Source organism: Erigeron canadensis, chromosome 5 (genome assembly GCF_010389155.1).
Source record: "Erigeron canadensis isolate Cc75 chromosome 5, C_canadensis_v1, whole genome shotgun sequence".
In the NCBI taxonomy this organism is placed as follows: domain Eukaryota; kingdom Viridiplantae; phylum Streptophyta; class Magnoliopsida; order Asterales; family Asteraceae; genus Erigeron; species Erigeron canadensis.
In genome coordinates, this window is record NC_057765.1 from 31900883 (window position 1) to 31926963 (window position 26081).

Sequence of the window (26081 nt, forward strand, 5' to 3'; positions counted from 1 at the left end):
CATTGAATTCGGATGCATAACACGACTAATTAAAGGCTACACTTTAATTCAAAGCGCAACGAGCTGAGTAATAATTGAGCAATGGTGATTGATTAAATTCCTTGAAAAAGGGTTCTAATCAAATATTTTACCGACACTTAATTTGATCAGTACGTCAGAAAAACCATTAGTCAACAACACATAGTATATAATGGGAAATATTAGGTAAAGAATGCAGTATCTATATTAGGTAAAGTAGAGGATTATGTAAATATTGAGAAAAGTTATATAAAATTTTAGAAGTATATTTATCAAATTTAAAGGTTTAATTTATAATTTTTTTAAAAATGACAGTACCTAAGCTTAAATAATTTTTTAAAATCTATCATTTTCCTATCTATAATTAGGCACACGATTATATGTATTATTACAACCAACTCGATCTTTTGGAATATAAAGCTAAATATTGTCAAACACCATCATTTATTAATCTTTTTACATATATACATACATACATTCTTCATCTAAACCATATATATATATATATGCATCAACCCCTAGGGGCATTTTTCGACACCCATTCCGCAATCTATGGGGAGATTCTGGGCCTTGCTCAACATCTGCCGCATCTTCACCACACCACCACCACTACCCTGCCGTCGTGCTTCATCAAAAACTTCTTGAATCGCATCACACAGGCACTGTCGCTCCACGTTCTTTAGCTGGTTGCAACACGCTTCAAGATATTGATGTTTCTTCTTCGGCTGCTGGGCTATATCGGTTTTCATCCAAATCTTGTAGTAAGAGGTTATTCCCTGATCATCAGTAATAAGATGCATGTGGCAGTTGTTCAGATGTTCAACTTGAATCTTGCTGCTTTGGCGGCACCGTTTCAAGCTGGACTGATCATCACCAAATGCTGCTACGAGTATGGTCGCCAAGGCGAGTGTAAGGATTAAAACTTTTGCCATAAAATTGTGGTGGGATGGTTTTTTTTATTTGTTTTTACAGTTTGTAGATATGGTGTTTGATGATAATGATCCGTGGTACGTGATGATATTAATTTTTGGATTAAAATGGAATTGACAGGCACGTGGAGAGAGGATTGGATAGGTGGTGTCGTGGTGATGTTTACTTTGGCAGCATATACATAAATTAGATACACGTATCTATAATCTATACTATACTATATCAATTTACCAAAAATATTAGAATTACTTAAATTATCCATTCTTCTTTATTCAATAAATTATACATCCTTAGCTAATATATATATAATACTCTTAAATCTGAACCACTCATTTTATTCTCTTTCCTTAATATTCTAATCATTCATTTTTTTTTCTCAGCTCCACAAATTCTTTTTTCCTTAAAAACCGTATATCGATAGATTATAAAAATTGTATGAGTGTTTTTAAATTTTCATGCTCTTTCATTGGAGATGTCATTCAATATACTTTCGACGAATTTTTAAATGCGAGGGTGGAGTCCATACGAATAAAGCATTTGGCTATCACACTACTTATCACCTCCTGATGACTTATCACTCCTACCATCTCACCGTCGCAATACACAGACACTTTCCATCGTTTATAAAAAATTGCAACACCTTTTTGGTAACAAACTAACAATAATACAAGTGTTATGTGCCTATTTGTGTCTTTTGTTTCTGTCCAAAATTCAATCTCTTGCCCGGCATGCCATTTTTTGTTTTGTTTTAAGGGTCCTTATACTTAAAAATTACCTTATATGTGTTTTAATACCGCTTTGTAATCTAGTTGTGAGTGAATGAGACAAATGGAGATGGAATTTATCAAAGACAGTTTTGTTGCATTTTTAACGTTTTTTGTATTAGATTGTGTTGATTTTGTATATTTAGGGTGGTGATGTATTGTAGTTTTGAGGTTGTAAATTTGCATGAACAATTGTATATGTTGCAAGTATATTTGTTATTAGATTTAAGGAAGATTTTTAAAATTGAGATCTATTCTGATATGGGCTATAGCGCGGATCTGGTTAAAAAGATACCCGTATTTCATAACTTTTATATAAAAAAAGGTCGTATTGCAATAACTATCTACACATACTGGAAATAGGATTAGACAATTAGTGATTTTGTGATATGATATTTTATCATGTAAAGATCAGATGATATATTGGTGTTGAACTATATATGTCAAATTCTAAACCAGGTTTAGATACATTCTAAAAGGAGTCTAACTATCAAAAGAATCACCATATAAAAGTATGGATCCGCACCAAGAGGTTCTTCTGTTTTAGAATGAAGCGGTCCTCATATTCAGACACAAGCCTCTCACGCAAAACTAATGGCGCCTAAAAGAATGTTGGGTTGACATGACCCGACTAGGATTAGCTAGAACATAGAAAGTACATTCAAAAGTTTCTTCTGTTTTGAAGTATAATATAAGGGATAAGTATCCTGAAATGTAACAAACTTTAGATGAATGTTTATAGTAGGAAATACCTAAAGTTGTGTGTATTGCATATAAACATCTTAAAAAAATGTTTATTGTATGTAAGAAAACATATGTTGCAACCATATAGAGGTGTCACTAGTCTGATTATAATTTGTTGAATACATTTTTTTACATACAATAAACATCATTTTTGAATTGTTTACATACAATACATACAACTTTTGTTATTTATAACTATAGACATTCGTTCAAAGTTTGTTATATTCCAAGATACTTAACCCTATAATATAACTCATAATCTTACTGATACATGATATACATTGGTAGTTTATACATACTGTCTACAAAAGAATAATTTAATTGTACACACATAATGAAACATTAGTTTTTAGAATCATATTAATTAATTGCCTCCAACCCTATGTTTCATATTCTTTGGTAAAAATACCTCATGTCATTGATCCCGGTTAACGCAAGTTAAACATGTTAATTTTTCTTTTATGAAGATGACTTCTCCATCTTCACCTGCAAAATCCACAAGTGAGACAGATTCATCCAGAAAGCAAAGAATCGATATATAATGAGTTCATTGGTTTATATTAGATAATGGCTCAAATAACGAAGTGTTTAACCCATTACCCAATCTGCCCAACCCACCCACATTGCACCCTCCTCCCCTCCCCTCCCCTCCCCTAATGCTAGGAGCACCTCTCCACCCCTCTCCTCCCCTCCCCTCCCCACCCTTTTCTATTTAATTTAATTTCTATTTATTTTTAAAACTAAAACATTTTTGATGGTTTAGATTCATGGTTTAGATTGAAAAAAAAATAAATTAAGAAGAAGAAAAGGAAAGAGGCTGCGCACAGAAGAAGAAAAAGAAAAAAATGAAGAAGAAAAGAGAAAGAGAAGAGAAAGAGAGAAAGGGTTGTGACCGTTTGATTGTGGGCCCCATTCCTTTTTTTTTTTTAAATTGGTGTAACGTTCGAAAGCATCGGCACGTAGACCGGCACCACTGTGCCCAACTTCCTCCCCACCCAACCGGTACCGGGGGGTCAGCGCGGTGTGCCAACCGGTACCGGCCCAGTGCTCTACCCACTCCGTCCACCCTAAGAGTCAAGACTGGCTAGTAGTTATTGTATCACATTTACCTTTTTCAGATACTTCTTATGAAGTTTCATAGCCCCTGAGCAAGCTTTTCTAGCATCCAGGTTACCCGACATGTCGTTCAATATCTGCAAAAAAAAGATGAGAAATAACCCGAACCACGTCATGAAAATGTTTCGAGAATCTCTATTTTTGAATGTTTATACAATTATTATATATTGAAAAGGTTGACCTTGACAACATCATCGAGCCCCTTGGCTTCTGTGAGCAATTTGACACTTTTCTCCTTAAGCACACTCGCAACAAGAAACACAGAAATGGGTAGCGGTTCTTCATTTTTGGCCCCACTTCGCATGTATTCTCTTTCAAATTTGCCGCATTGGCGCGACGATTTTGGTTTTCCTTTAGGATCTTCAGGTCTATCAGAATCAGAGTCCTCATATAAAGTGTATAAATCAGGATCATACTCCAAAGCCCACATCATCTGTTAGAAACTCATTATTTAGCCAGCAGAACTAGATGTGACAGTTTCAACCAATATATATGCCAACTGATCAACTTAGGTCAAGTGTAATAGATCAAATAGGCCAAGTTAAACTATTTCAATAGAGATAAAAACAGGTAAACAGTTCGAACGTCATTCAAACTGTATTCAAGCATGAAACCTTGAAACTACCTAATTTTGTCCTAGAAGTTTAGATTTTTAGTTATGTAAGCATGACTTCTAACACACTAATTATTTATACCAAACAACTGGTGGTGGTCATACCACACCAAACGTTCTGACCATGTATCTTTCCCGCCCTACCTACCCACATTGTGAGAAGACCAATGCACATTAGACTTCGTCATTACCTCCCATAAGTACAATGAATCTCCAAAAGAAACTTCTCGCCGGAACAATACCATAAGCATCCTAAAAGCAAATAGATAATCACCTCCACCTAGGTATTCTGCATTTATAGACTATTAAAGGTGTGCTATGCTTTTAGCATATTTGATTAAACGCAAAAAAAAATAAAAAATGTAAACTTCAACAATCAGTGATCAATAAGTACCTAAGTGCTTGTGAAGTTTAGGGTCAACAACTTGAATAACATTCGCTAAATTGCAGAGCTGTGACTCCACGCCCACGGAACTCCCTACGCATTTGAAATTCCCTCGCTTCAAACCGAATAAGAAAATCACATTTAACTTTTTAAGAAAACAGCAGAAATTTATAACTTTAGCACTTAAAAGTGAGTATTCGTAAATTTACAATTCTGCGCATTAGACGTTCAAAGCACCAAAATGCATCTGCTTCATCCTCAAGAAGCATAATCATGGGTGAACAAAGATCACTCATCCCTGCTTAGTAAATTTACAAATAAACAAATCAGAACTAAAAACACAAGCTTACACATAACATACTTACAAGATTTTGCAAAATATTTTTTATTAAATCTGTTTAAATCAAAATTCACCTTGACCATAACCAACATCTTTATCAAACCAAGCATAGACTGCAAGAATATCCCATAGTTTTGCTAAATTATCTTGCTTCTCATAAAATACTAGTGTCCTGTCCGTTCGAACTACATCAAGACCTAGCATAAATAGTAACCCATAAAAAAAATGCTACACACTGCAAGTATGCCGGTACATAACTTGATACATTGTTTCTAGTATAACGTGATACCCTAATTACAGCAAAGAATTGCATGATTTACAAGAAGTGATAAATTACTTTAAAAATCAACCTATTTGATGGAGGGTAAGTTTCCATTGGATAATCTTCTTATTGTCCTCCTTAGGACAAGACATGGCAGAATTTGAACCAACTGCAAGAATGCAGAATACTACATTATTAACCATTTACTGCCTATTGAATCTGCTTTGATGAGCTAGAAAAACAGGCATTACCAGTAGCTTGAGTTGTTGGTGTCATAAGCTTTTCCGGGTTTGCTTCTAAAAGTACAATAGGATCTTGGGTTGGGGTACCATCGTCTGTGATCACAGGAGCAGTGATAAACTTCCCACTTCCAACAAGAGGGAACATATACGTGCATAGTTCTTTTAGGCGTACATACTCTTCTCTAAAGATCATTAAGAAAAATAAACAAATCTTCTTGGATACTCCATGGAGAACAACTTTGAACTCTTGATTATCAAAATGTGCACTAGAGACGGCAAGATAGGTAATTGGGTAATGGGTATCAAAATAGTTCGGTTTGGGACTACGGGTTGACCCTTCAAAAACGTCTTAGGCAATAATAAATATATAACTGACGAGCTAATAGTAATCACAAAAACAATATTACTAATCTACATCGTCCAATAATATGAAGTAGGAAGTTATATGAATTAGAATTTAAAGTGAACGGGTCAAAACTGGTGCCAATAATTATGCACATTAAACAGGGGAAAACAAAAGTGTGACACAGTGTAAACAATCCCAAATAATTTAGGTGATCAAAGTATGCACATACAGTTAAGTGGCAACATAAGCTTGAAGATTATAGACTACCTTCGAGTTAGTCGTATCTCTTTGCGTTCCTCATATGTGCTTTTAGGATCAAAACAACCGAGTAGAAATTCCCATACCTCTCCTCTAATTGTTGGATGGACCCCCTAATTTGTCAACAATGGTCATGAAGAAAAGAAAGTTAAATTGCTTTTGTATAAAAAAACCCTACATTTTAAACATCAAACCGAATAATAAGCTAAGTACAAAAAACAGAATTCTCAAATTAGTACTCCTGATAGAATATAGAGCTTACCCCACGATAGATTCGACCAAGGGTCTGGCCAATATCAAGATAACCTTCTGGACTGAAAGCAGACTTCCACTTCCTAACACTAAGGGTCTTCCCAGACTGGATGATCATATCAGAAACAATAAATTATAGTTAAGATTTAGAAAATGGTAATAACTTATTTGTTTCTACATTTTTGAAAAGAAAATATGGATATATAAAAATCTATAAGTAAACACTATAAAGATGCTTGAGATTACATAGAAACTAAAATGATAAGAACCGACCATAACCAACTTTAAATGGTTAACAAATTCACAACGCTTTTAAAACAATAGTTACTAACTTGCATTGAACTTCCCCTCCCATATGGAAAAAATGCTATATTTATCATCACAACTTTTAGTAACCCCTAGAATAACTTTTACCAGACACAATCAAATTTCTTACTATTCTAAATTTTTTGCAGCCCGATTTCCAGTAATATAAAAGGCAATATAGGTATGAAAATCAAAAGATGTCATATTCCACATTGTTCAACTTACAAATGTTCAAAATGTCTAATGTTTCCATATATATAAACATGTTCATCTAAGTAACTAAAACGGTAAGTGGAGAGGGATCCCTAGTCAAGCTACCCAGGGAAAGTCAAGCCTTTTGGCTCTGTTGTACATGGCCTAACCCGCATTCCCCTCACCATATCAAGGACTTTTTTCCAGGTCATCCTAAGATGTTAGGTTTAAACTCGTATTCCTTATACGACTTTCAAGACGTCTTACCATTAGGCCACCTTGGACATATTCAACAAAGCAATTACAAATGGTAGAAGCAAATGTGAAAAAATGGAATCCACCCAAAAAGTTTCAAACTTTTAACTACCAATAGTCCAATACGTAATCCTAAAGGCTAAATACAACAACTATACAAAATCCTATCATGAGCTGAATATAACAAAATTAATGTAAATTGAAATAAATAAATACCAGAATGGATTACCTTGATTTTAAACTTGGTTTTTGGAACATCAGTAGTACATTCAGCTCTAACCTCATAATATGAATCTGTTGGAAGTCCTGGATCTTTCCACAATATATTCATCCTCTTTCTTTCAATTCCTAACTTTTTTTTCTTTCTTTTTTCGTCCTTTAGCTTCAAGATTCAATTTTTATCAAATAAAAGTTCAAGATTTTTATACCCACAACCATAAATCACCTCAAAAAACAAAACCCAGAAAAGATCTTGAAAATTTACATCCAAAGCAACAACCTTTTTTATTTATTCCTTCTTTCTTTAATTTCCCTTATATTTCAAATAATGGGTGTTACAACATTTTCCTATGAATTCAAGATTCTTTTGACAACAACAATGTTGGTCAGAAACAAATATTAAGTTTCTAAAAAAAGGGATAATAATAATAATAATGTGTGTTTAATTTGTTGTAAAAGAATATTGTGTGTGTGTGTGTGTTTTTGTGTTTGTGAAAATATGGGACGGAAAAGACGTGAGAATGTGTGGGAAGGAGGAATGTGAGGTCCGGTCTCCGTGTTTTAAGAGGAATATAGATATAGACTTGTTCATTATTACATTGACAATGCCAATGTCTCCTTTTTTTGTATTATTGTATTAAAGCTGTGGAAAATATCAACGGAGAGACATGGAAGATGGAGGGAAGTGACTGTATTGCACGCGCTTGTAGGTGGGTGGTTTTTGAGTAGTGAAGACTTGGTTTCAGTCCTGTGTTGACCCATTCTAAATCCAACAAAAATAAACTTTTTTTTGTTTTCTTTCAATGGTCGCTCTAGACCTCAGAGTGGTGGACTAACAATGTGTCAATGTCAATGTTATGAAACAGCTCGCCTTATTTTGATTTTTTGACTTATCTGTTACTTAATACTAAGGTTGCGTTTGATTCACAGAATTTGATGGAATTTAATGTAATTGGAATTGAATTTCATTCCTTAGTACATTTGGTTGCACAAAAAAGAGGGAATCTCATTCCATAAGAATGTAAACATTCCATCATTTGATGGAATCTCCATTTCTTAGAGATGGAGGAAGGAATTTCATTCCTTCCATCACTTGAATTTTCAAAAAACCAAAAACATTCTGTCAAATTCCATTCCTTCAAATTCCAATTCCTTTGAAAGATTCCATTCCTTCCCAAAACATTCTGTGAACCAAATGCACCCTAAGTGTTTTATTTTGATTTTTTGACTTTTTTATTTTAAATTTTAATCAAAAATATTTTTATATATATATTGTATAACACTTAATATAACATATATGATTTGATTGAGTTTTAAATATATTTTTTACCAACTAATATATAACACAAACAAAAATATTTATGGTCAAAATCAGAAAGAAAAGACTTGACCAATCAAAATAAAACAATTAAAATGAGATGGAGAAAGTAAGAAAAAAACCTCAAAGTGTCATAACTTCAAAAAGTTCGTCTCAACTTGCAACCCATAAATAAAACAGAAAATACATCAACCAGTTTAACTAACATTATTAATATTTACGATATATATTTTAAGTATGGTTTTAAGTTTTAACAACTTAATAAACATAGTAAGTAAACTTGATTACATTGTTATTGCCGTTCTTTCATCTGGCTAATTTTTTTCTTTGAAGATTGGGGTGCTTGGTTAAAAAAGGGGAAAAGGTAAGGGAAATGTAATTGGTAAAGATAATTATCATTATAAAATATATTATATAATAATAATTAATAATAATAATGGGATGTGAGAGAAGAGTGAGGTATTGACAGTCATTCCCCTCAAATTATTATATAATGGGTCATTACCTAATTCTAGTATTGATTACCCACTTTCCACCCCGTAAATAACATTTTTGTTGACTATAATGAGGTAAATCCCTACACATGATTCTTACCTGTAATAGGGCCAGTGATAATCTACGAGATGCAGTCCCTTCATAAGAAAGGAATAGCAGGTGCAACGTGATGTTGATGTGTTATTTTGCTGCAGTACTATCGCTGATAGCCAGTTTTAGTGTTGGAACCATGATCCAATGTGACCCATAGCACAAATTTTTTCATTGGCCTCGTATCAGCGTAAAGTATTGTTGATGTATAGATTGTTACGATTTTTAGCATTTTTTTGGATTATTTTTCTATTTTTTACGGGTTTAAAGAGTTTTTGTTAAGAAAATCTTTTGAAAGTTTACAGTTAGTTTATTTATTTGAACCGTACTGTCATTTTTCAGAAAATTTACACTACAAATATTTAACGGACCCGTAGCCCAGGCTACCCTTCTTTCAATATGGTTCCGCCAGTGGCCAGTTTAGGCTTTTACCTCCATTCATCATGAGACGCCTTTGGCGGCCATCGAATTACTAATGCTGCATACATGTGATACGCTTTTGCATGCTAAAAACATCAGAATGTGGAGATTGTGGACCATGCTGTCAAATTGTTCCACAAGTACCAAACACATGCCATATATTCCTTGTAGAGTTATGGTAATAAAGTGTTTTAGCTGTTTGTTAGTTATATAATATTTTATGTCTTGATTTCTGACCTGGTTTTGTTCATTAAAAATTTTAGCCGGAGTAGGTCTTTCTTGGGCACTTGGAGATGTATGTAATTCTTAGGCTTTACGTCTATTATATTCATCATGGGACGCTTTTGGTGGCCATGATCAAATCATTAAAAGAAGTTGTGTCTGTTGCATACATGGTATGCTTTTGCAACCTGTTTTTAGCATATGTTAAGAGACAGCAAAATGTGGACCCTATGCTGTCAAGCGCTTCGACAAGTATCAGAGACATGTCATACATTCCTCGTGGAGTTTAGGTAAAAAAAATGTGTTTTTATTGTTTGTTAGTTATGTAATATTTTGTCTTGATTTCTGATATCGTTTTGTGAATTAAAATTTTTAGCCGGAGCAGATCCTTCTTGGGCGCTTGGAGATGTATGTAATTCTAATGTGTTAAATTTCTGCCACAAGAAGATAAGTATACTCATCACTTGGAGATAAACCTAGAAGACATATAACCTTGTATAACAAGGCCAAAGAGGTGTGTGTTAATGCAATTGTTGTGCCTATCCTACATATAACCTTGTATCGTTTGATCGATAATTGAGCACCGTTTTCATATAGGAGTAGTTATTTGTGTATATATGCTCAGTTTAAACGGTCCCTACTTTTTATCCATGTAACTGATTTATGAGAACCTTAGATAAATAGTTGTGTGTTGATGCTCAATATTTACTCCCCCTTGGGTAACAGATTATTTGGTCATTTTAAGTGGTTTTTAGAATACTTTGATTTGGGCTACGTTCTACTCTTTATTGTTCAAGTGTTACATTGTAAATTTATAATGAAGCTAAAAGGAAACATGTCAAATAGATTGTTTGTACTTCATTATAAAAATTTTATGATACAAAAGCAGCAAATATTAAAAGCCTCTAATTAGCATATCTCCCTTTTGGGGCCAGTAAAGAAAAGCATAACCCCTCAAACACTAAAGCATTCCCTTATACTTTGCACTGTAATCCAAGAAACCACATTACAAGAAAAGAAAAGATTCACTCTTACATATACCCCCATACATTTCCTTCAATCTTTCCATGTTAATTAACAGTACTCATATATTTTGCCTATTTCTTTCTTGCTTTTGCAAGCAATGAAGAGACCAAACAATCAAAGTAAAACTATGCTGGTTACTCTAGGCCTTTTAACTCTTTCCCTGATGACTCAAAATGCCGATGCATATCAATTCAAGATTGGTGGTTCTGGTGAATGGAGCCTTACTTCGGCCTCTTCCTATGATCAATGGGCTCAAAAAAGCCGGTTTCAAATCGGGGACACCCTTTGTAAGTTTCGTAACCATGCATTTTGTTTAAAAAGATATTCATATTATAATCTTGGATTTAACTTGTAAGGTGTCTTTGTATATATATGATATATAGGGTTCAATTACCAGGCTAATGGGGACTCGGTGCTACAAGTTAGTGAAGGCGACTACAAAACTTGCACCACGACATCACCCATTGCAAAATACAGTGATGGTCACACTATGATCAAGCTAAACCAATCCGGGCCTCACTATTTCATCAGTGGTGTTGTAGATCACTGCAAAAAGAATGAGAAAGTGATGATTGTTGTGTTGGCAGACCGAAGTAAGAGCTCTTCACAAGCCCCGTCTCAATCTCCATCTCCATCTTCAGCTCCACCACCAGCTCCCACTAGTGAAGAGTACCCCTCACCTCCTCCAGCCCCGGGTGCACCAGCACCCGAGATGACTCCGGCTCCGGCTCCTTCAGATGATAGCCATCCACCTCCTCCCAGCCCGAGTGGTGCATCTTTTATTGTTGTGAATTTCTTTTACTCTGTTGGAGCTTTTGTTGGTTTCTCCGTTCTTTTTTGATTTTTGAGTATGTTTTGTTTATTAATATGAACACTTTGTTAAATAAGTTCATTGTAACTGTATTGTGTCGAGTATATAAGAATGTATGTATAATTGTATGTGATCGAAGATTTTCAGAATATGATCAACTATTGATGAAAGTGAAGTATGTTTAATAAAGCTGATGCGGTATTTGTGTAGTTCAACAGTTTTCTGGTACCAAAGGGCCTTTGGTCAAGCATTATTCGATCTGACCCATCAACCAAGAGATCGTGGGTTCTTGTCCCATAATGGACAAACCATAAATGTGTGTGTGAGTATGTACTGCCTTCAAAAACAAGTTTCGTCGTTGTTAGGTCTTTGTTATATTCCTAGAATTTTAATAGGTAGTATACTAACAAAAAAAAGAAACATTTCTGGTTATGTTTCTAAGAAAGACTTAGATATTTACATTAAAAATGGGTAAACAGAATAACAGCCATCCTAAATGTCATTGTAACCATTTCTTAAATAAACTATAGGTCACGGGCTAAAGGCTAATGACTAATTTCTAACGGCTAACGCCCTTGGACCATATATACATTTGTTGTATAGAGGCTAAAATATGATTTTAAACGAACAAGGCTCGATATCCTAAACAGGATTTCTCCGGTAAATCTAAAAGGGTGAATTTTTTTTAACCAACCAACTCGTGTATTCCAGGCTTTAGCTAATAATTCTTCCCCAGTTCAACCTTTTTCGCCAGTTTGCAAGTGTTGTAAAGAATTGAATCCAATATTCCAGCAACCTGCAAGGAGTATTATACAAGGAAAAGAAGCAAGTCAGTAATAATATAATGAAATACTTTTACCAGCTGAAAGAGACCTTTAGTTATCGTCCAATAGAAAGTTTCGAAAACTTATACTCCTCTGTCCCATTTTAAATGTCCTAGTTTGACATTTTAAGTCTTTTTCTTATAACTTTGACCGTAAATATATATGTTTGTATTATGTAGTAATTAATAAAAGTTATATCAATGAATACTACATTTAAAACTCAATCCATTCATATATGTTAAATTTAATGTTATACAACATAAATAAAAATATTTACGGTCAAACTTGAAAGAAAAAGACTCTAAAAGTCAAACTAGAACCTTTAAATGGGATGGATGGAGTAATTATTTATGGTATGCAACTTATATCCGGATGAAAAGTGAATACCTACCGTGAACACGCCGCCAATAATGGCGCATAGGTTGGTGATGAAATGAGAAAATGGCTTTGCATTTTCAGTTATCAAAACCTGTTGACAAAATAAAGATAGTAAGTACAACACCAGCAACAACCATTTATGAGAGAACATGTAAATTTGGCTCTAAGTTTGAACCTGCATCGGTGAAAACTGCAGATGGAACTTTGCTGCAGGGATAGTATTAGCATGTATCATACTAGTATGTGCTGTATACTCGTAATTCTCAATCAACTGATGTGACAACCCCAACACCTCCGTCTTCACAACTTGAAGATAATGCTCTATCTGCAGTTTTTATTCACAAATACATTATGCATAAAAGTTCTGTAAATGAAATATATATGTAGAATTAGTATGAAGAGCTTACTGTAACATTGGCCCGATCTTCAGGACTGGTTATGTATGCTCGACCATTCAACCTATTGTGTCCTTCACCAAGGTAAGGCCCAAGTCGCTTCATATCATTCATCATTAATGGAGTAATTGTCGAACCAAAAGAAAAGGTAGAAACGACATGTGACATGTTCATTAGCGAGGCATCAAACGAATGTGATGCTGAAGTTGCTGAGACAATCAGATTTCCTGGTACCTGTGTTGTAAAAAAAAATGGATCAGATCAGTGCAAGTGCAGATGAAGCCTCAGGGGAGGTCCAATGGACTTGAGGTCAACATTTATGGGATGGGTATTGTAGTGTACTAAGTGTCGATCTTATCATTTTCTGAGTAGGCACGTGTAGGTCCGCAAATGGTTTCAGTTACATGCTAGAATTAGTACCTTCTTGACCCATACAAATCCTTCGATCCTGCAACCTTCTTGAGGTGGTGCAGGTTTAACTCTTGTATAATACTCAGTTCTGACTGGTGAATGCTTTACAAAATCGACTCCAATAGATGAAACCATGTTATCAAATTTCTGCGTGAAAGGAAACATTAAGTACACTAAAATGTAACTGAAATTTTCATATATTAAGTACCGAATAGCATATTTTCTCAAAATTTCAAGATTTCTTACCGATACCAAGGTATCTGTATCTCTATCTCCGTAATATGTTTCATGAATGTGTATTCCACGAGACAAGTCATCCCTAATTCGAAAAATCACTAGGCAATATAAACCAGTTGATTGAAAAAGTTACATGTTAAGAACTAACTAAAAAATAATCAGCTCTGCAGTGAATGAAAAATCATTCCAGAACATAGATCCAAGATGCATAGATTACAAAAAAGTTAATTTACCGAACATCAGTTCCCTTTCGATAGATACGAATGGATGGATAACCTTGTATGTGATGACTGAAAAAGTAGAAAATGATATCTGATAAAACAGGCTTATTATATGAAAAAAATAAGTGTTAATTAGTACTGTATAATGTAATTTGAACATTTACTTTTTACACAAATCAGCTTCTTGAGTGCAGTCAACACTTCCAACTATAATACGCCCATCATGTTCCGGATTATATCTAGTAAGGTAATCCAAAATCATAAGTCAGTAGCTAATAAAAAGTTCTCATCATTCACTGATTTGAACTTTGTTTGTAAGAAGTAACAACAAATGACGAAAGTAAACCTTTGTCTCATAACTTTGGCCATTTTTTCCCATGAAGGTTTCTGTGACATGTTAATAATAAAAAAACTAAGTGACAGTTTTAATGATAAACTACTGCTGTGTTTATCAATAGTGTAGCGAAAGGATAAGCATACCAGCAGGGTACTCCAATGACACCAGGGAGCAAAAAAATTTACAATTACAATCGGATGGCTGCAATTAACCAAAACAGAATGTACTATAAATTACATAATCATTCTGCAAGGGTTTTTATCATTAGTTAAAACTGATGAAGTACGAAAGTTGTTACTTCACTTACTCATGGGTGATTCGATCAAAGTTATGTGAATTTAGTGCAACAGATCCTTCACCATAGGTTTCATCAACTATCTCGTCATGCTTAATGGCATAAGTAACTGGCCCAGTTTCATACTCGTGGCCATTAGAGTGAAAATGCCGATTTATTGAATATTTGCGAACTGTTTTTGTTATGTTTAACCTGTTCTGCAGGTAGACAATTTAGGCCTTAATATAGGAGCTTTTCAGAAAATGTATCTAAGATCAAAAGAACGGTTCTAAAATCGTATTTGACTAGTATTCATCGACTAATTGTTTTGATGATATATTTCATTTTGTAGATGTCACTAAAGTATCCACACATAGCATACAAATCAAGAATGTAAGTTAAGACAATGCAACTCACTGTGCCCAAAACATCGCTCACATCCACAGATGCAAACTCGCATGATAAAAATGGGAAACTGCATAAAAATTTCAATAAATGTTAGCCACAAAACCAAACAAAATGCCGTTTGGTTCCAATGATAGTATTCATGGCCATAACTCTCGTGTAGCATACCTCATGTTAAAGTCTACGCGTACTGTGTCTTCAATAGAACTTTTGTCAACAATGATAGCCGTAGAGGTGCTAATAGTCAAGTAACTATGTAATTCCTGCATTATGAAGATCATGCTGATTTAACTCATGTTTCATTACCAATCGCGCGTGACCAATAAACAGATCACAACTTCACAAGAACAGAAAAACTAAAACATATATAAGATACATTAACCATGAAACATATCCTCCTTCAAACGGAAAGAGAACTAGATTTTTACCATTCCAAACAAAAAGATCATTATAATGGCTGCTACAACAGAAATTCCGGCACCTGATAATGATGCCTCTGTCAAATCTCTTGGAGTTTTCCTGACATTTAGAAACAGAATCCTCATGATCAAAGTGAAAAAAAGACACCCACAAAAAGATATTGTTCATAAGAGCCAAGAAACATGAAAAATGTGTCATTATACTCCTCATTTATGCTTTTTAAATAGAAAGAAGGAAAATTAAAACATGTATAATGCCTTTTGATAAAAATTGTTCATGCATTATTATGCATACTTCAATCAATGATAGCATATATCTTAACAAAGCAAATGCCATTAGATCAACTATGATGATCAACAAGACAGATAACACGAAATTTATAACAACTTATGGCCTCCTTAATCTTTGTGAATGAACGATAACGACTACCTGAAAAAATCTATCGATTTAATTTTCGCTGCAGAAACCATGGTTTCGATATTAATATATTGCAAGAATCTTTAGTTTCAACTTGAAATGGAAGGTAAAAATAGCTATATCCTAGTGCTATTCAGATTTTGTAATGGTGGTACATTGTTAGTTAATCTTATGATTCACATAACTTAGCCTTAAATCCAGGGTATTCATTGAATTAAGATATATGAGCCAAAATATATATTGAGGTTGATATTGAATTATCTTTTTGTGTGTTTCTATTATTCTATATATGGGGAATGGAAAGGACAAATAAATTACAAGAAATTTTCTAATTATAGTTTCATGACTAAACTGAACTTAATAAAATTTAGGGTCTTACTAGTGTGACTATGAAAGGGGTTTAAGCTTGAATTTCGTCATTTTTATGTGAATTAGGGGGTGACCTTTTCTAAAGTCAAAATATGATTATTTCAACATTTGTTTATTGATACGTATGTTCGAATATATATCATTATGAGAAGGAAGACAACAAAAGCGCATCTAGTGTAGTGGTATCATAGTACCCTCCCACGGTACTGACCGGGGTTCGATTCCCCGGATGCGCATTGCCTTGGTTCATTTTTATAAAAATCAAAAAGCATTTATAACGTTTATGTTTAAACAATATTCAATTACATAAATAACAAACTATTGTCTCAGATCCGATTGACTTGTAATTAACCGTTTTAATTAAAATTATAAAACTAAAAAATATGCATATAACTTTTGTTATTAATTTATACACATTATGCATATAACTTTTGTTATTAATTTATACACATTACTCTTACAAAAGAGTAGTTATCATCATTTTAAAGGCATCCACCTCAACTTAAAACTATTTTTAAACATTGACAAGTAGGACTTTTTCAAACGCCATCTCCACATTTTTTTCTCACAATAGCTTTTAAAATAATAATATAAAATCCAATATAAATTTTACAAGAAAATTAATAACTTTTTTAAATCTTACAATTGATACGACAATTCATAGGTAAGGATTGAAATTATCTGATTTAATTATATTGAAAAAGATATATATAACTCCATCCTAAAACCTAAATATATATATATATATATCCTTTGGTTTTCTCTTTTAGCCTCATCCGTCCAAAACCAAAAATAATTCATGACACCAAAAAATTAGTTGTTATTCGAGCCACCTAAACAAAGTTTAATATTCATTGTTAATATAATATAGCTAATTTTTTTTTTTATTATTTAAGTGATTCAAGATCTAACATGTCAATCGAAATTCGATCGAAACTACCATGTTGATTTATACGTTTATCGTGAACTAATAGTTCCTTTGTAAATTGGGTTGTTTAAATTGAACTTTGAGAATTTTGTATTCTTAATAAAAAAATTGTATACTATATGTTAATTATACAATTAATATTTTATTTTTTTTATCCTTAGAAAAATAAACTACATAAATATAATAATAATATAAATATAATAATAATATGTTAACTATACAAAATTTAACTCATTACTATCAATGTTAATATTACAAAGTTTATAAAAAATGAAATTAACAACCGCACATCATGCGGGTAAAAAACCTTATATATTATAAATCAATATTGAGATAGTGAATTGAATAACACAATAATTTATAAATTAAAGTACCTATTCCATTAACAAAACCTAAAAGGATATTATACTATAAAAGATTAATGTGTCATAATTAAAATAAAGACCTTTTAAGAAAAAATATAGACTTGCCACATCACATCTAAAAATACTTTTGAAAAACAATTATCTTTTATTTATTATAGAGATTATTCTAATCAGCTTATGATTAGAAAGATGATTAAAAAGATTAATCATTTTCCTTTTAAAAGATAACTTTGATTCACAGGGGTATACCCATTAATAAAAAAAAAATAACTTTGATTAAAATTTGGTACCTGTGATATATTTTCATGCATTTATCCCATAAAATCATTCATATTCTAATTCTAATATATAATTATGTATGCATGCTTCTATGTTATTGTTACACAATATACAATTTTCAACCAAGTACTTTCATATATTTGTTGCAACATTTGCCAATCATATCTGTCGTATGGTGTGATTCCATATGCCGAATTAAACTTAGAATAGCACCATTATATTGTCAGAGAGCCATCCAAAATAGTGCCAAGTAATCATAGGATATGATACAACAGTGAAAATGTAAAGTAATCCAGCTCAAATTCCGGCGACAAAAAATAGAGAAACACGGAAAACACTATCCACATCCAATTTTCTTATAGCTAAAAGGTAAACTGCAATACTATATAAAACCTGAAAGCGGATCTCTAAAGTACAGACCCAGCCGACTTTCCAGGAAGGATGTCCATCAAAGAGAAATCATGATGAGGGGGGCCTGCAATAGTATATGGAAAAAACAGGAAATAACTCTTATGATGGCTTTATATACGAAACATTCAAATTTTAAGTTCAAAAGATCATGTTATATATTCAAAACCAAAAACGTCTGATTACCTTCCTGGCCACCTAGAATGTAAAATGGAATGTTAGCGATCATCTTTGTTTTGCCCTCACTCCAATTGATTGTCCCTGGCTTCTGTACCAACCCACTTGATGGGCCTGATGGGCCAAGAACAGACAAACAAATTGCAGGTTCATTCATTAAGCCCAAATAATCACGAGCTCGTTTCCAGACTCTTGCATCAGAGATACGTGAATGTGCCACCTGTAATCCACATTCGTTACAAACATATGTAATTTATGTCATCAAAGAATCCGGGGCTGCCACAAAAAGTACAAAACTGACCTTGCCCAGTGACACACGAGCTCTAGGCAGTAACTCGGGATGGTGTGTCGCAATCTTTGCTATTGCTGTCACAACAAAACAGAGAAGCCTTGATTGTGATGATCTTCTAACGGTTGAGTTACTGGAGCCAAGAACTGAATCACCAACACCTAGACGGCTTTCCCAAGAGAAAGAATATACATCCAAAAATAAGGAACAATAGTTGATCATTTAAATTTCTTAGAGGAGGCCATTTTAACCCATTTACTTATAAAGGGGTCTATTTGGGGTTGTGTTTATAAAACACATTTGGCTGACTGGGGAACGGGTAAGGGTTGACTGGGTTTAAAAGTTGCCCAAAGTCTAACAGCTTCTACATCATTTTATACAAACATTGAGTACAAACTGTAATAATGTTCTTTTCGCAATGCTAGTTAGTAGTAAAAGCATTTATTGCTTGTAAAAAAATTCAAGAAATCGATAGAAAGTATTCACAGGTCAACCCAACCCATCCAGCCCATCACAACTTGTTACCCAGCCTACCAACCTTGTCAACTCTGATATTTCTACAATGACGTATATCAAAAACATACCTTGATGAAAGATTTTCATACAAAAGTAGTTCTAGACTCTCAAAAAGTTCACGAGCTGCGTCTTTGTGAGAAGCACCACCCCCTCCATGTTCCCCAATGGCCCAGCATAATTGTAATGCCAACTCAGTCTGTTGAGTAATCATGGAACAAATTCAATAGTCCATTTGGTAAGATTATATTTCCCATTCTTATTGCCTATGCTCCACTTAACTAATGTTAATAGTTGAGTATTAAAGGGTGAACTTATTTGTTGGTGCTAATATTTAAGAATTTTATAATAATGGATGATCGTAAGTACACATTGTCAAACCACAAACCTTTTCTGGACTCTCATAAGCTTCTCCAAGTCTATCTACTATGGGTTTCTGCAAAAGTAACAATGGTTGTCATTTTCATCAACAATATTGATAAAGTGAATTCAATCAGAAATATGCTTGACAGCAGAGTGCATAAAGTATTATATAACAGAAGAGGCTATGTCTTGTGTATAACCTTATCATATTTTCACAACAATTTCCCTATTATAGTATTATTATAGTAGATTAGTAATGCCAGGGTTAAACCTTGGACGATTTTACAAAGAGCACTGGTGTTAACTAACTTCAATATTATCTCAATAGAAGAATACCTTTAAAATGGCAACGAACTCTGGGGATTGATGAAATGCAGCCAATGTGAAATCTAAAAGCCTCTTTCGTACCTTATCTCAAGTAAGTAAATACAGAACTGAGTATTAATGTAAAAAAAGTTATCTGATAGAATAATAGACTCAGAAAATTTTGCATAATATGAAGCCTACATCTTGCATCCATTCAACGCCAAAAGCAACTTTTGGCGAATCATTTAATATCTATAATTTAGTGAATCTACTTACTTCATAGGAGAAAACTTTGTCAGGAAATAGCTTAGAATATCTTTCAAGAAGCATGGGGATTAATGCGCATTTCAGAGCTGCAAACAGAAAAAGAATATCAGACCTGGATATAAATGACATAAACATATTATCAAAATAAAAAAAATGGCATACACTGATTCACATCACGTAATGCTATGGAAAAATATGCATCAAGAAGCGGAGGTGCCATTTTGAGTGCTTGTTTTAATCTATCGGACGGAGCAGATAGTGCTGTCTGCAGTGCTGCTTCCATACCAGGAGAAGTCCAATGGCGTTGCTGAAAAGTTATAATTACATGAGCAAAAAAGGTCTAACAGTTCTTTAAAATGTAGATGATGGAAAAATAGAATATTTCTCCATGTAATTTTAGTATTTGTTCAGATCAGAGTAGTTAAGTACCTTCAGGTTTTACTTTTAAACGAACTATCATCGATTTCCATATTGGAAGAGGTGTGGCAAAATGGTGTCTCAGTCTCTCAGGTAACGGGTCAAAATTGGTTCGGGTTAAATGGGTTCATTCTTAACACTTGCATGAATGAGTCAGGTTCAGTCAGATTTATTGACCCAACAACACTTACCATTTTTTTAAATGGGTCAGGTTCGGTCAGATTGAAGTACCTTCAAGTTTTACTTTTAAATAAACTACCATCAATTTCCATATTGGAAGAGATGTGGCAAAATAGTGTGTCGGGTAATGGGTTACAATTGGTTTGGGTTAAAGGGGTTCATTCTTGACACTTGCATGAATGGGTCAGGTTCGGTCAGATTTATTGACCCAGCAACACTTACCATTCTTTTGTCTGAAAAAAGTGCAATTAATAACGGATGTACTAAAATTTATTACAATGACCATACATATTTTATCAATTTAGGGGGTTGAATATCCTGGTAAGACTTTGTACGACTTTCAACTTTCGTTTGACACATTCCACTCAACAATATTAGGCATTTAATTTAGCTACACTTAATAATTTGGCACATTTGACCTGCTGGAGAGTTAAAAAGTAAACTAAATTGATACATAGCTAAGTAATGATACCATACAGCAAGGCCATCATTTTCATCTTTAAGACATTCAAGAAATAGTGGATCGGAAGTGATTGAACTGCTGTCCTCAGATTCAGAGTCTGCACCTCCATCTCCTATAGTTGAACCAGTATAAGCTTCATCCATGAGAGCCAACAGCATCTGCATTAAAAAAGGATCAATAAATAGAGGCACACACACAACTATATATACAACTAAATACAAGTACCTCTGGAGCTGCACTCTTCTGGATTGATGCTATACTGCTACCAATCAATGGTCCCGTACTCCTTTCCACCTTTTCCAATGCCACAACCAACACTTATCAAGAAAACAAAACGAAATTGTCAATATTGTCTTGCAGAATCAACATTCGGTCGAAGTAATCATAAAAAAAAGGGACTGCACCTGGTAAGTCAACAAGTGATATAAACAGAGGAAGAAACGACCCGGGAGCCATCAAGCCAGGGAATACTTTAAAGAATGATTTAGCTAATCTGCGTCCCCATATAAAGAAATGATGTGAAAGGTACGTTATGTAACATGTACATTGTGTGTTTGCTAGTGCTACCAAAAGTTGTTGAATGTTAAACATCTTGTTTCACTATTTTTAAAGATACTTGTCCCCTCTAGTTTGAAATCTAACACGATTTTGCGGAAGATAGATTCCGCTGCTATAGAACATCATCTTGGAAATAAGATGAATTCTCCCAAATAAAATATCTATATGAGAATAAGAATACAAAAATAACTACGAACAAAGAAAGTTCTTACTTCTCGCCATTCCATGCTATCAGCTTAAGCATCAATGGATAAAACTGAAAGTACAAACCGAAAAAATGTAAAACATATTATACATAATTGCAGAAACACCTATTTGAAATAAGTTTTCTTGTGTTACAAAATTCATCACAATTTAAAAGTTAAACACTTTATTTAGTTTACAGAACACATAACCATACCTGAGGGAGTAAAGTAGGATATGCAAGTAAAATTTTCCTCTTGTTCAGGTTCAAAAAATCTAGAGTTGCTTCTGCAACAACAGGGTCTGCAAACTCACTGCAGTCAATATAAATAAAATTGATCCAAACATGATTTCAAATTTAATTAAGAGAAATGATACATATGCCTAACTCGTAGGCCTAAAAACATGCCTAATCCCTACATTACATGACACATGTTTCACACTAATTTCCTCTCATCATCTCTACCTTTGATCTTGCGACATGACTTAATCTCCTTTTTAGGCACCTATCTTTAGGCATACCAAAATAGTCACATTTATGATTTTCTTTAACTAAAGATATATCTAGGTAACTACACATGAACCACAATCAAAAGTTATCAACAAAATCAAACTGCATACAAAACAAGAAAAACACATTAGTCAAGAACCCTCCCTATACAGATAGCATAAATACAGTCTATGGTCAACAAAATATGACGAGAGTTCCAATAGAAACACATATACTAATACAACATAATCGACTATCATTTCATACGATGACCTATATGCTCAAGTGGAATTTGGATGTTCAGGAATCAAATTTCCACCTCGCCATCCACTTATGTGTCCGAAATGATTGTCAAAAATTAGTTCCTATCCGATCCTAATTCTAAATTTGAAAACTACTTTTTTTTCTGGCAACCTCAATCGGTCCACACTAGCCCGTCACATTAGTGGTAAATCAAGATCACGGAGTAAGTCACTCAACTTGTGGCCCTACCAACTAATCCAACTTAACAAAAGGAATACTTTTAACTATAAATCGGGTTCAATTTCAAACCGTAATTAACTTTCGATAAACCACAAATGTAAAGTGTATGTTTGTAATGTAGAATAGAAACATAGTTACCGACTTACCGGCTCAAGCAGGAGCGAAAAAAACTGCGTAAACTAGGATCGGCATCATGTAGAACAAACTCTCCATTATCAATAAAGTATTGAAGAATAGCCTAAAAAAATTCCAAAAATAAAATACAAATTTACTTTTTTAAAAGAAAAGCATAATTTAGGAAATAAATAACTAACTTGATGGAGTAATTATACCAATAATAAAAGGCCGGAAGAAGAGGAAGATTTCGATTGAGAAGAAACGGAGCGCTGAAAGATCTTATTGAGCTGAGGATAAACCCTGGCTATCAAATTCTGAGAATTCTCAGTTTTACAGAGCTCTATTAGCTTCTTTACCTGAAACAACAATAATAGTAATTTATAGATTTTAATAAAAAAAAAAAAAAATAGATGTAATGAAATGTAGAATGAAATATGGAATATACGGAATGAAGAAGAGAAGCGTCGGACGCGGGGTCAGTGGAGAAATTGGATTCTCGGGCGCTGGATGATAATGTTCGCAGATGTATTTCCCAATCTCCTCCTCCTCCTTCCATTGACGACGTCATCTTTTCTTTCTTTCTCTGTTTTGCTTCACTCGCACCAAATACACTCAGTCAATACGTACATACAATCAATATTGTTTTTTACTGAGTACTCGTATTTTATTTAAATTTTCTATCTTTTTGGTTTAACTTTTTCTTTTGTTACACCATACCAATCACTTATTGATGTCACATAAAATCCAATTTAATAGTTTTCACATCATCATTTATATTAAAATTAAAAAACATATTACATTTAACTAAAAACACATTAATTAAAACATTTATTTATATTTATAATATCATCTATATCTATACTCTTTTATAAAACAAACTCCTCATCTCCTCCTTAATTTTAAGAACCTGAAATGACACATTTACACTTCATCTTAACATATTCTTATTTCTATTTTATAAACTCTGACTAAAATGCATGCCCTTACAAAAAAATTCAATCTCTATTTCTCTCTCACGCAGAAACACATTGCAAAAACCCTAACTCAAAATTCGTCCCCGCCTCCCCCTTTTCATATTATACGCAACAATTTATCACATCTCCGACGCAATGAAATTACTTTTACGTTGATAACCACATCATCACCGCCGCCGTTAACGCTGTTGCATTGCGCGGGCACCAATCTAGTTAAATATAATGTATCATTTAATGCAAATATATCTTCTATTAAACCATAGGGTTTAAACCAAAACTTTTTAAAAATAATATGACAATTTCTTATAACATGTAATAGTTTGGGGTTGAAAATAAAATTTAATGTTAAAAAGATGAAATATCAATTATTGGGTCATCATCTTCATTCAGCCTGCACCTGCAAATGTTTGAAACAAAGAAAATCTTCAAGAGCCAATTCGCTAACTCTTCATTACGCCAATAAATCTCCAATACGCCAGTAACAAAAAAAAAGAATAAAATCCCATACGCTGACTCTCCAACGCGGTGGCCACAACACCGCATGAATACGTCGACGAATACGCTGGATCCCTTAACCCAATACGCTGAAAGCTCGGCGCATTCGTGTCAAAACGCCGACAATAATGTTTGCGTTAAAGATGGTCTTACATATTCAACTAAATTATTAATAGGGTTGTTTTTGTTTATTATTCTGGTTTATATTTTTAACTAAAAGTTTTACTGAAATTAGGCCAAACTTTATAATTTTGTTGCATGTTACATCCTTTAACCCAATGCATCTATTTACCATATCACTTTTTAACCCAATGGATCTATTTACCATATCACTTTGTAAAATCAATAGATTAAAATTAATAAAGAGAATGAGTATATTGCATTTGTTATGCTTTAATGCTTTTAGAAAAATTATTAACCTATTTAGGCCGGAGCCAACGGCTAGTCCTTGGCCTCTTCGTTGGTTTCGTCGACCAGTCCCCCATTCGCAGGGAGCTCGTCCAAGTGAGTCCTCAATTGGTGTGTCGATCCATCGAAGGCGGTAGACGAGCAAGAGGGTTGAGTGTGTGAGTCCTTTTTTATTAATATAATGTATAATTTTAAATTAAGGAAGAGACGAGGAAGATGTAGGGTTGGTAGTGAGTGAAGAACATGTGATTTAGGAGAGAGAGAAAAGTTGATGTGACAGTAAGAAAGATAAAGGATGATGTCGTGGATTTGTTGTGGCCTTATTAAGATAATACATATCATCTTCCATTGAAAAAAATTATCATGTGGTTGGGTTATTACCTAACTTGAGTGTTGGATAACACGACCTTCAATTTCCTAGATATTTGTATTATTATAAAGGGTATGATAGAAATTGTGCTAAAAGGAATTTTGGGATTTAAAATTTGATAGATGTGTCGTAATGTTATACTTTAGTCTATTTTTAAGTCAATCTTAAGGTCTGTTTATCTAGTAATTTTTCTTGTTGATTGATTTTGTATGTGAAGCTTTTAGATTGATTGTCACAATGTCAAACAAGAACATCAAATTCAAATATTACTTTCATGTTTCATTACATAGTATTATTTGATTAATAATTATTCAAAAACGCATTATTTTTTTTTGTATAAAAAAATCTCGGTTACGCTTTAACCCACAAAAATAATTTACAAGTTAATATGACTAAGTATCATATCATATATGTAAATATTACAAAGTAACCTAAATAAAACCAAATAAAGGTTCCCAGTGGCGGCTTAAGGTTTTTAGAGGCCTCAAATGAGATTAATTTTGGGGTCTATTTCATTACCATATAAACTAAAGTAAAAAAAAAAAAAAAAGTAGCTCGTCTTTTGTTATTGAACTACAAGTAATAAAAAAATATGCAGATGTTGATGCAAAAATTAAAAAGGCGTTACTGCAATGCAAATTATATAATGATACTTAATCCAAAATTCAATTAAACACTAAGTTTAATATACAAGATTTTGTGGCCTTGGAAATTTAGGGGCCTAAAGCGATCGGCT

The 26081-nt window shown here is 33.4% G+C and overlaps 5 protein-coding genes and 1 non-coding gene across 6 annotated transcripts; 2 read left to right on the forward strand and 4 right to left on the reverse strand.

Annotated features, from left to right (window-relative positions):
- Positions 1-368: 368 nt before the first annotated feature.
- LOC122602070 (2S seed storage protein-like) lies at positions 369-1125 on the reverse strand. Its single transcript, XM_043774796.1, has one exon. The coding sequence runs from the start codon at positions 948-950 to the stop codon at positions 537-539; it is 414 nt and encodes a 137-aa protein (XP_043630731.1). The 5' UTR covers positions 951-1125; the 3' UTR covers positions 369-536.
- A 1350-nt stretch (positions 1126-2475) lies between these two features.
- LOC122600305 (TBC1 domain family member 15-like) lies at positions 2476-7908 on the reverse strand. Its single transcript, XM_043773011.1, has 12 exons — positions 7253-7908; positions 6281-6376; positions 6028-6131; positions 5424-5596; positions 5261-5341; positions 4985-5107; positions 4780-4868; positions 4580-4685; positions 4377-4474; positions 3754-4005; positions 3566-3649; positions 2476-2942 (listed from the first exon to the last, which is right to left on the reverse strand). The coding sequence occupies exons 1-12, from the start codon at positions 7352-7354 to the stop codon at positions 2916-2918; spliced, it is 1335 nt and encodes a 444-aa protein (XP_043628946.1). The 5' UTR covers positions 7355-7908; the 3' UTR covers positions 2476-2915.
- A 2964-nt stretch (positions 7909-10872) lies between these two features.
- LOC122601293 (early nodulin-like protein 1) lies at positions 10873-11833 on the forward strand. The gene is made up of 2 exons (XM_043774058.1): positions 10873-11100; positions 11197-11833. Exons 1-2 carry the CDS (start codon positions 10911-10913, stop codon positions 11652-11654), a joined length of 648 nt encoding a protein of 215 aa, XP_043629993.1. The 5' UTR covers positions 10873-10910; the 3' UTR covers positions 11655-11833.
- Positions 11834-12309: 476 nt separating this feature from the next.
- Positions 12310-16022, reverse strand: LOC122602052 (protein disulfide-isomerase 5-3-like). The gene is made up of 15 exons (XM_043774785.1): positions 15956-16022; positions 15535-15625; positions 15275-15369; positions 15119-15176; positions 14735-14919; positions 14571-14628; positions 14437-14477; positions 14255-14329; positions 14103-14159; positions 13879-13951; positions 13642-13779; positions 13234-13455; positions 13002-13151; positions 12840-12917; positions 12310-12420 (listed from the first exon to the last, which is right to left on the reverse strand). Exons 1-15 carry the CDS (start codon positions 15994-15996, stop codon positions 12343-12345), a joined length of 1440 nt encoding a protein of 479 aa, XP_043630720.1. The 5' UTR covers positions 15997-16022; the 3' UTR covers positions 12310-12342.
- A 455-nt stretch (positions 16023-16477) lies between these two features.
- Positions 16478-16548, forward strand: TRNAG-CCC. The gene has a single exon. It is a non-coding gene; the product is annotated as a tRNA-Gly (tRNA).
- Positions 16549-18079: 1531 nt separating this feature from the next.
- LOC122600073 (AP-5 complex subunit zeta-1) lies at positions 18080-23714 on the reverse strand. Its single transcript, XM_043772729.1, has 16 exons — positions 23544-23714; positions 23314-23454; positions 23128-23219; positions 22226-22322; positions 22038-22081; positions 21672-21760; positions 21493-21584; positions 21282-21425; positions 20370-20514; positions 20217-20293; positions 19971-20042; positions 19660-19707; positions 19343-19470; positions 18771-18927; positions 18479-18689; positions 18080-18359 (listed from the first exon to the last, which is right to left on the reverse strand). Exons 1-16 carry the CDS (start codon positions 23664-23666, stop codon positions 18292-18294), a joined length of 1728 nt encoding a protein of 575 aa, XP_043628664.1. The 5' UTR covers positions 23667-23714; the 3' UTR covers positions 18080-18291.
- Positions 23715-26081: the final 2367 nt, after the last annotated feature.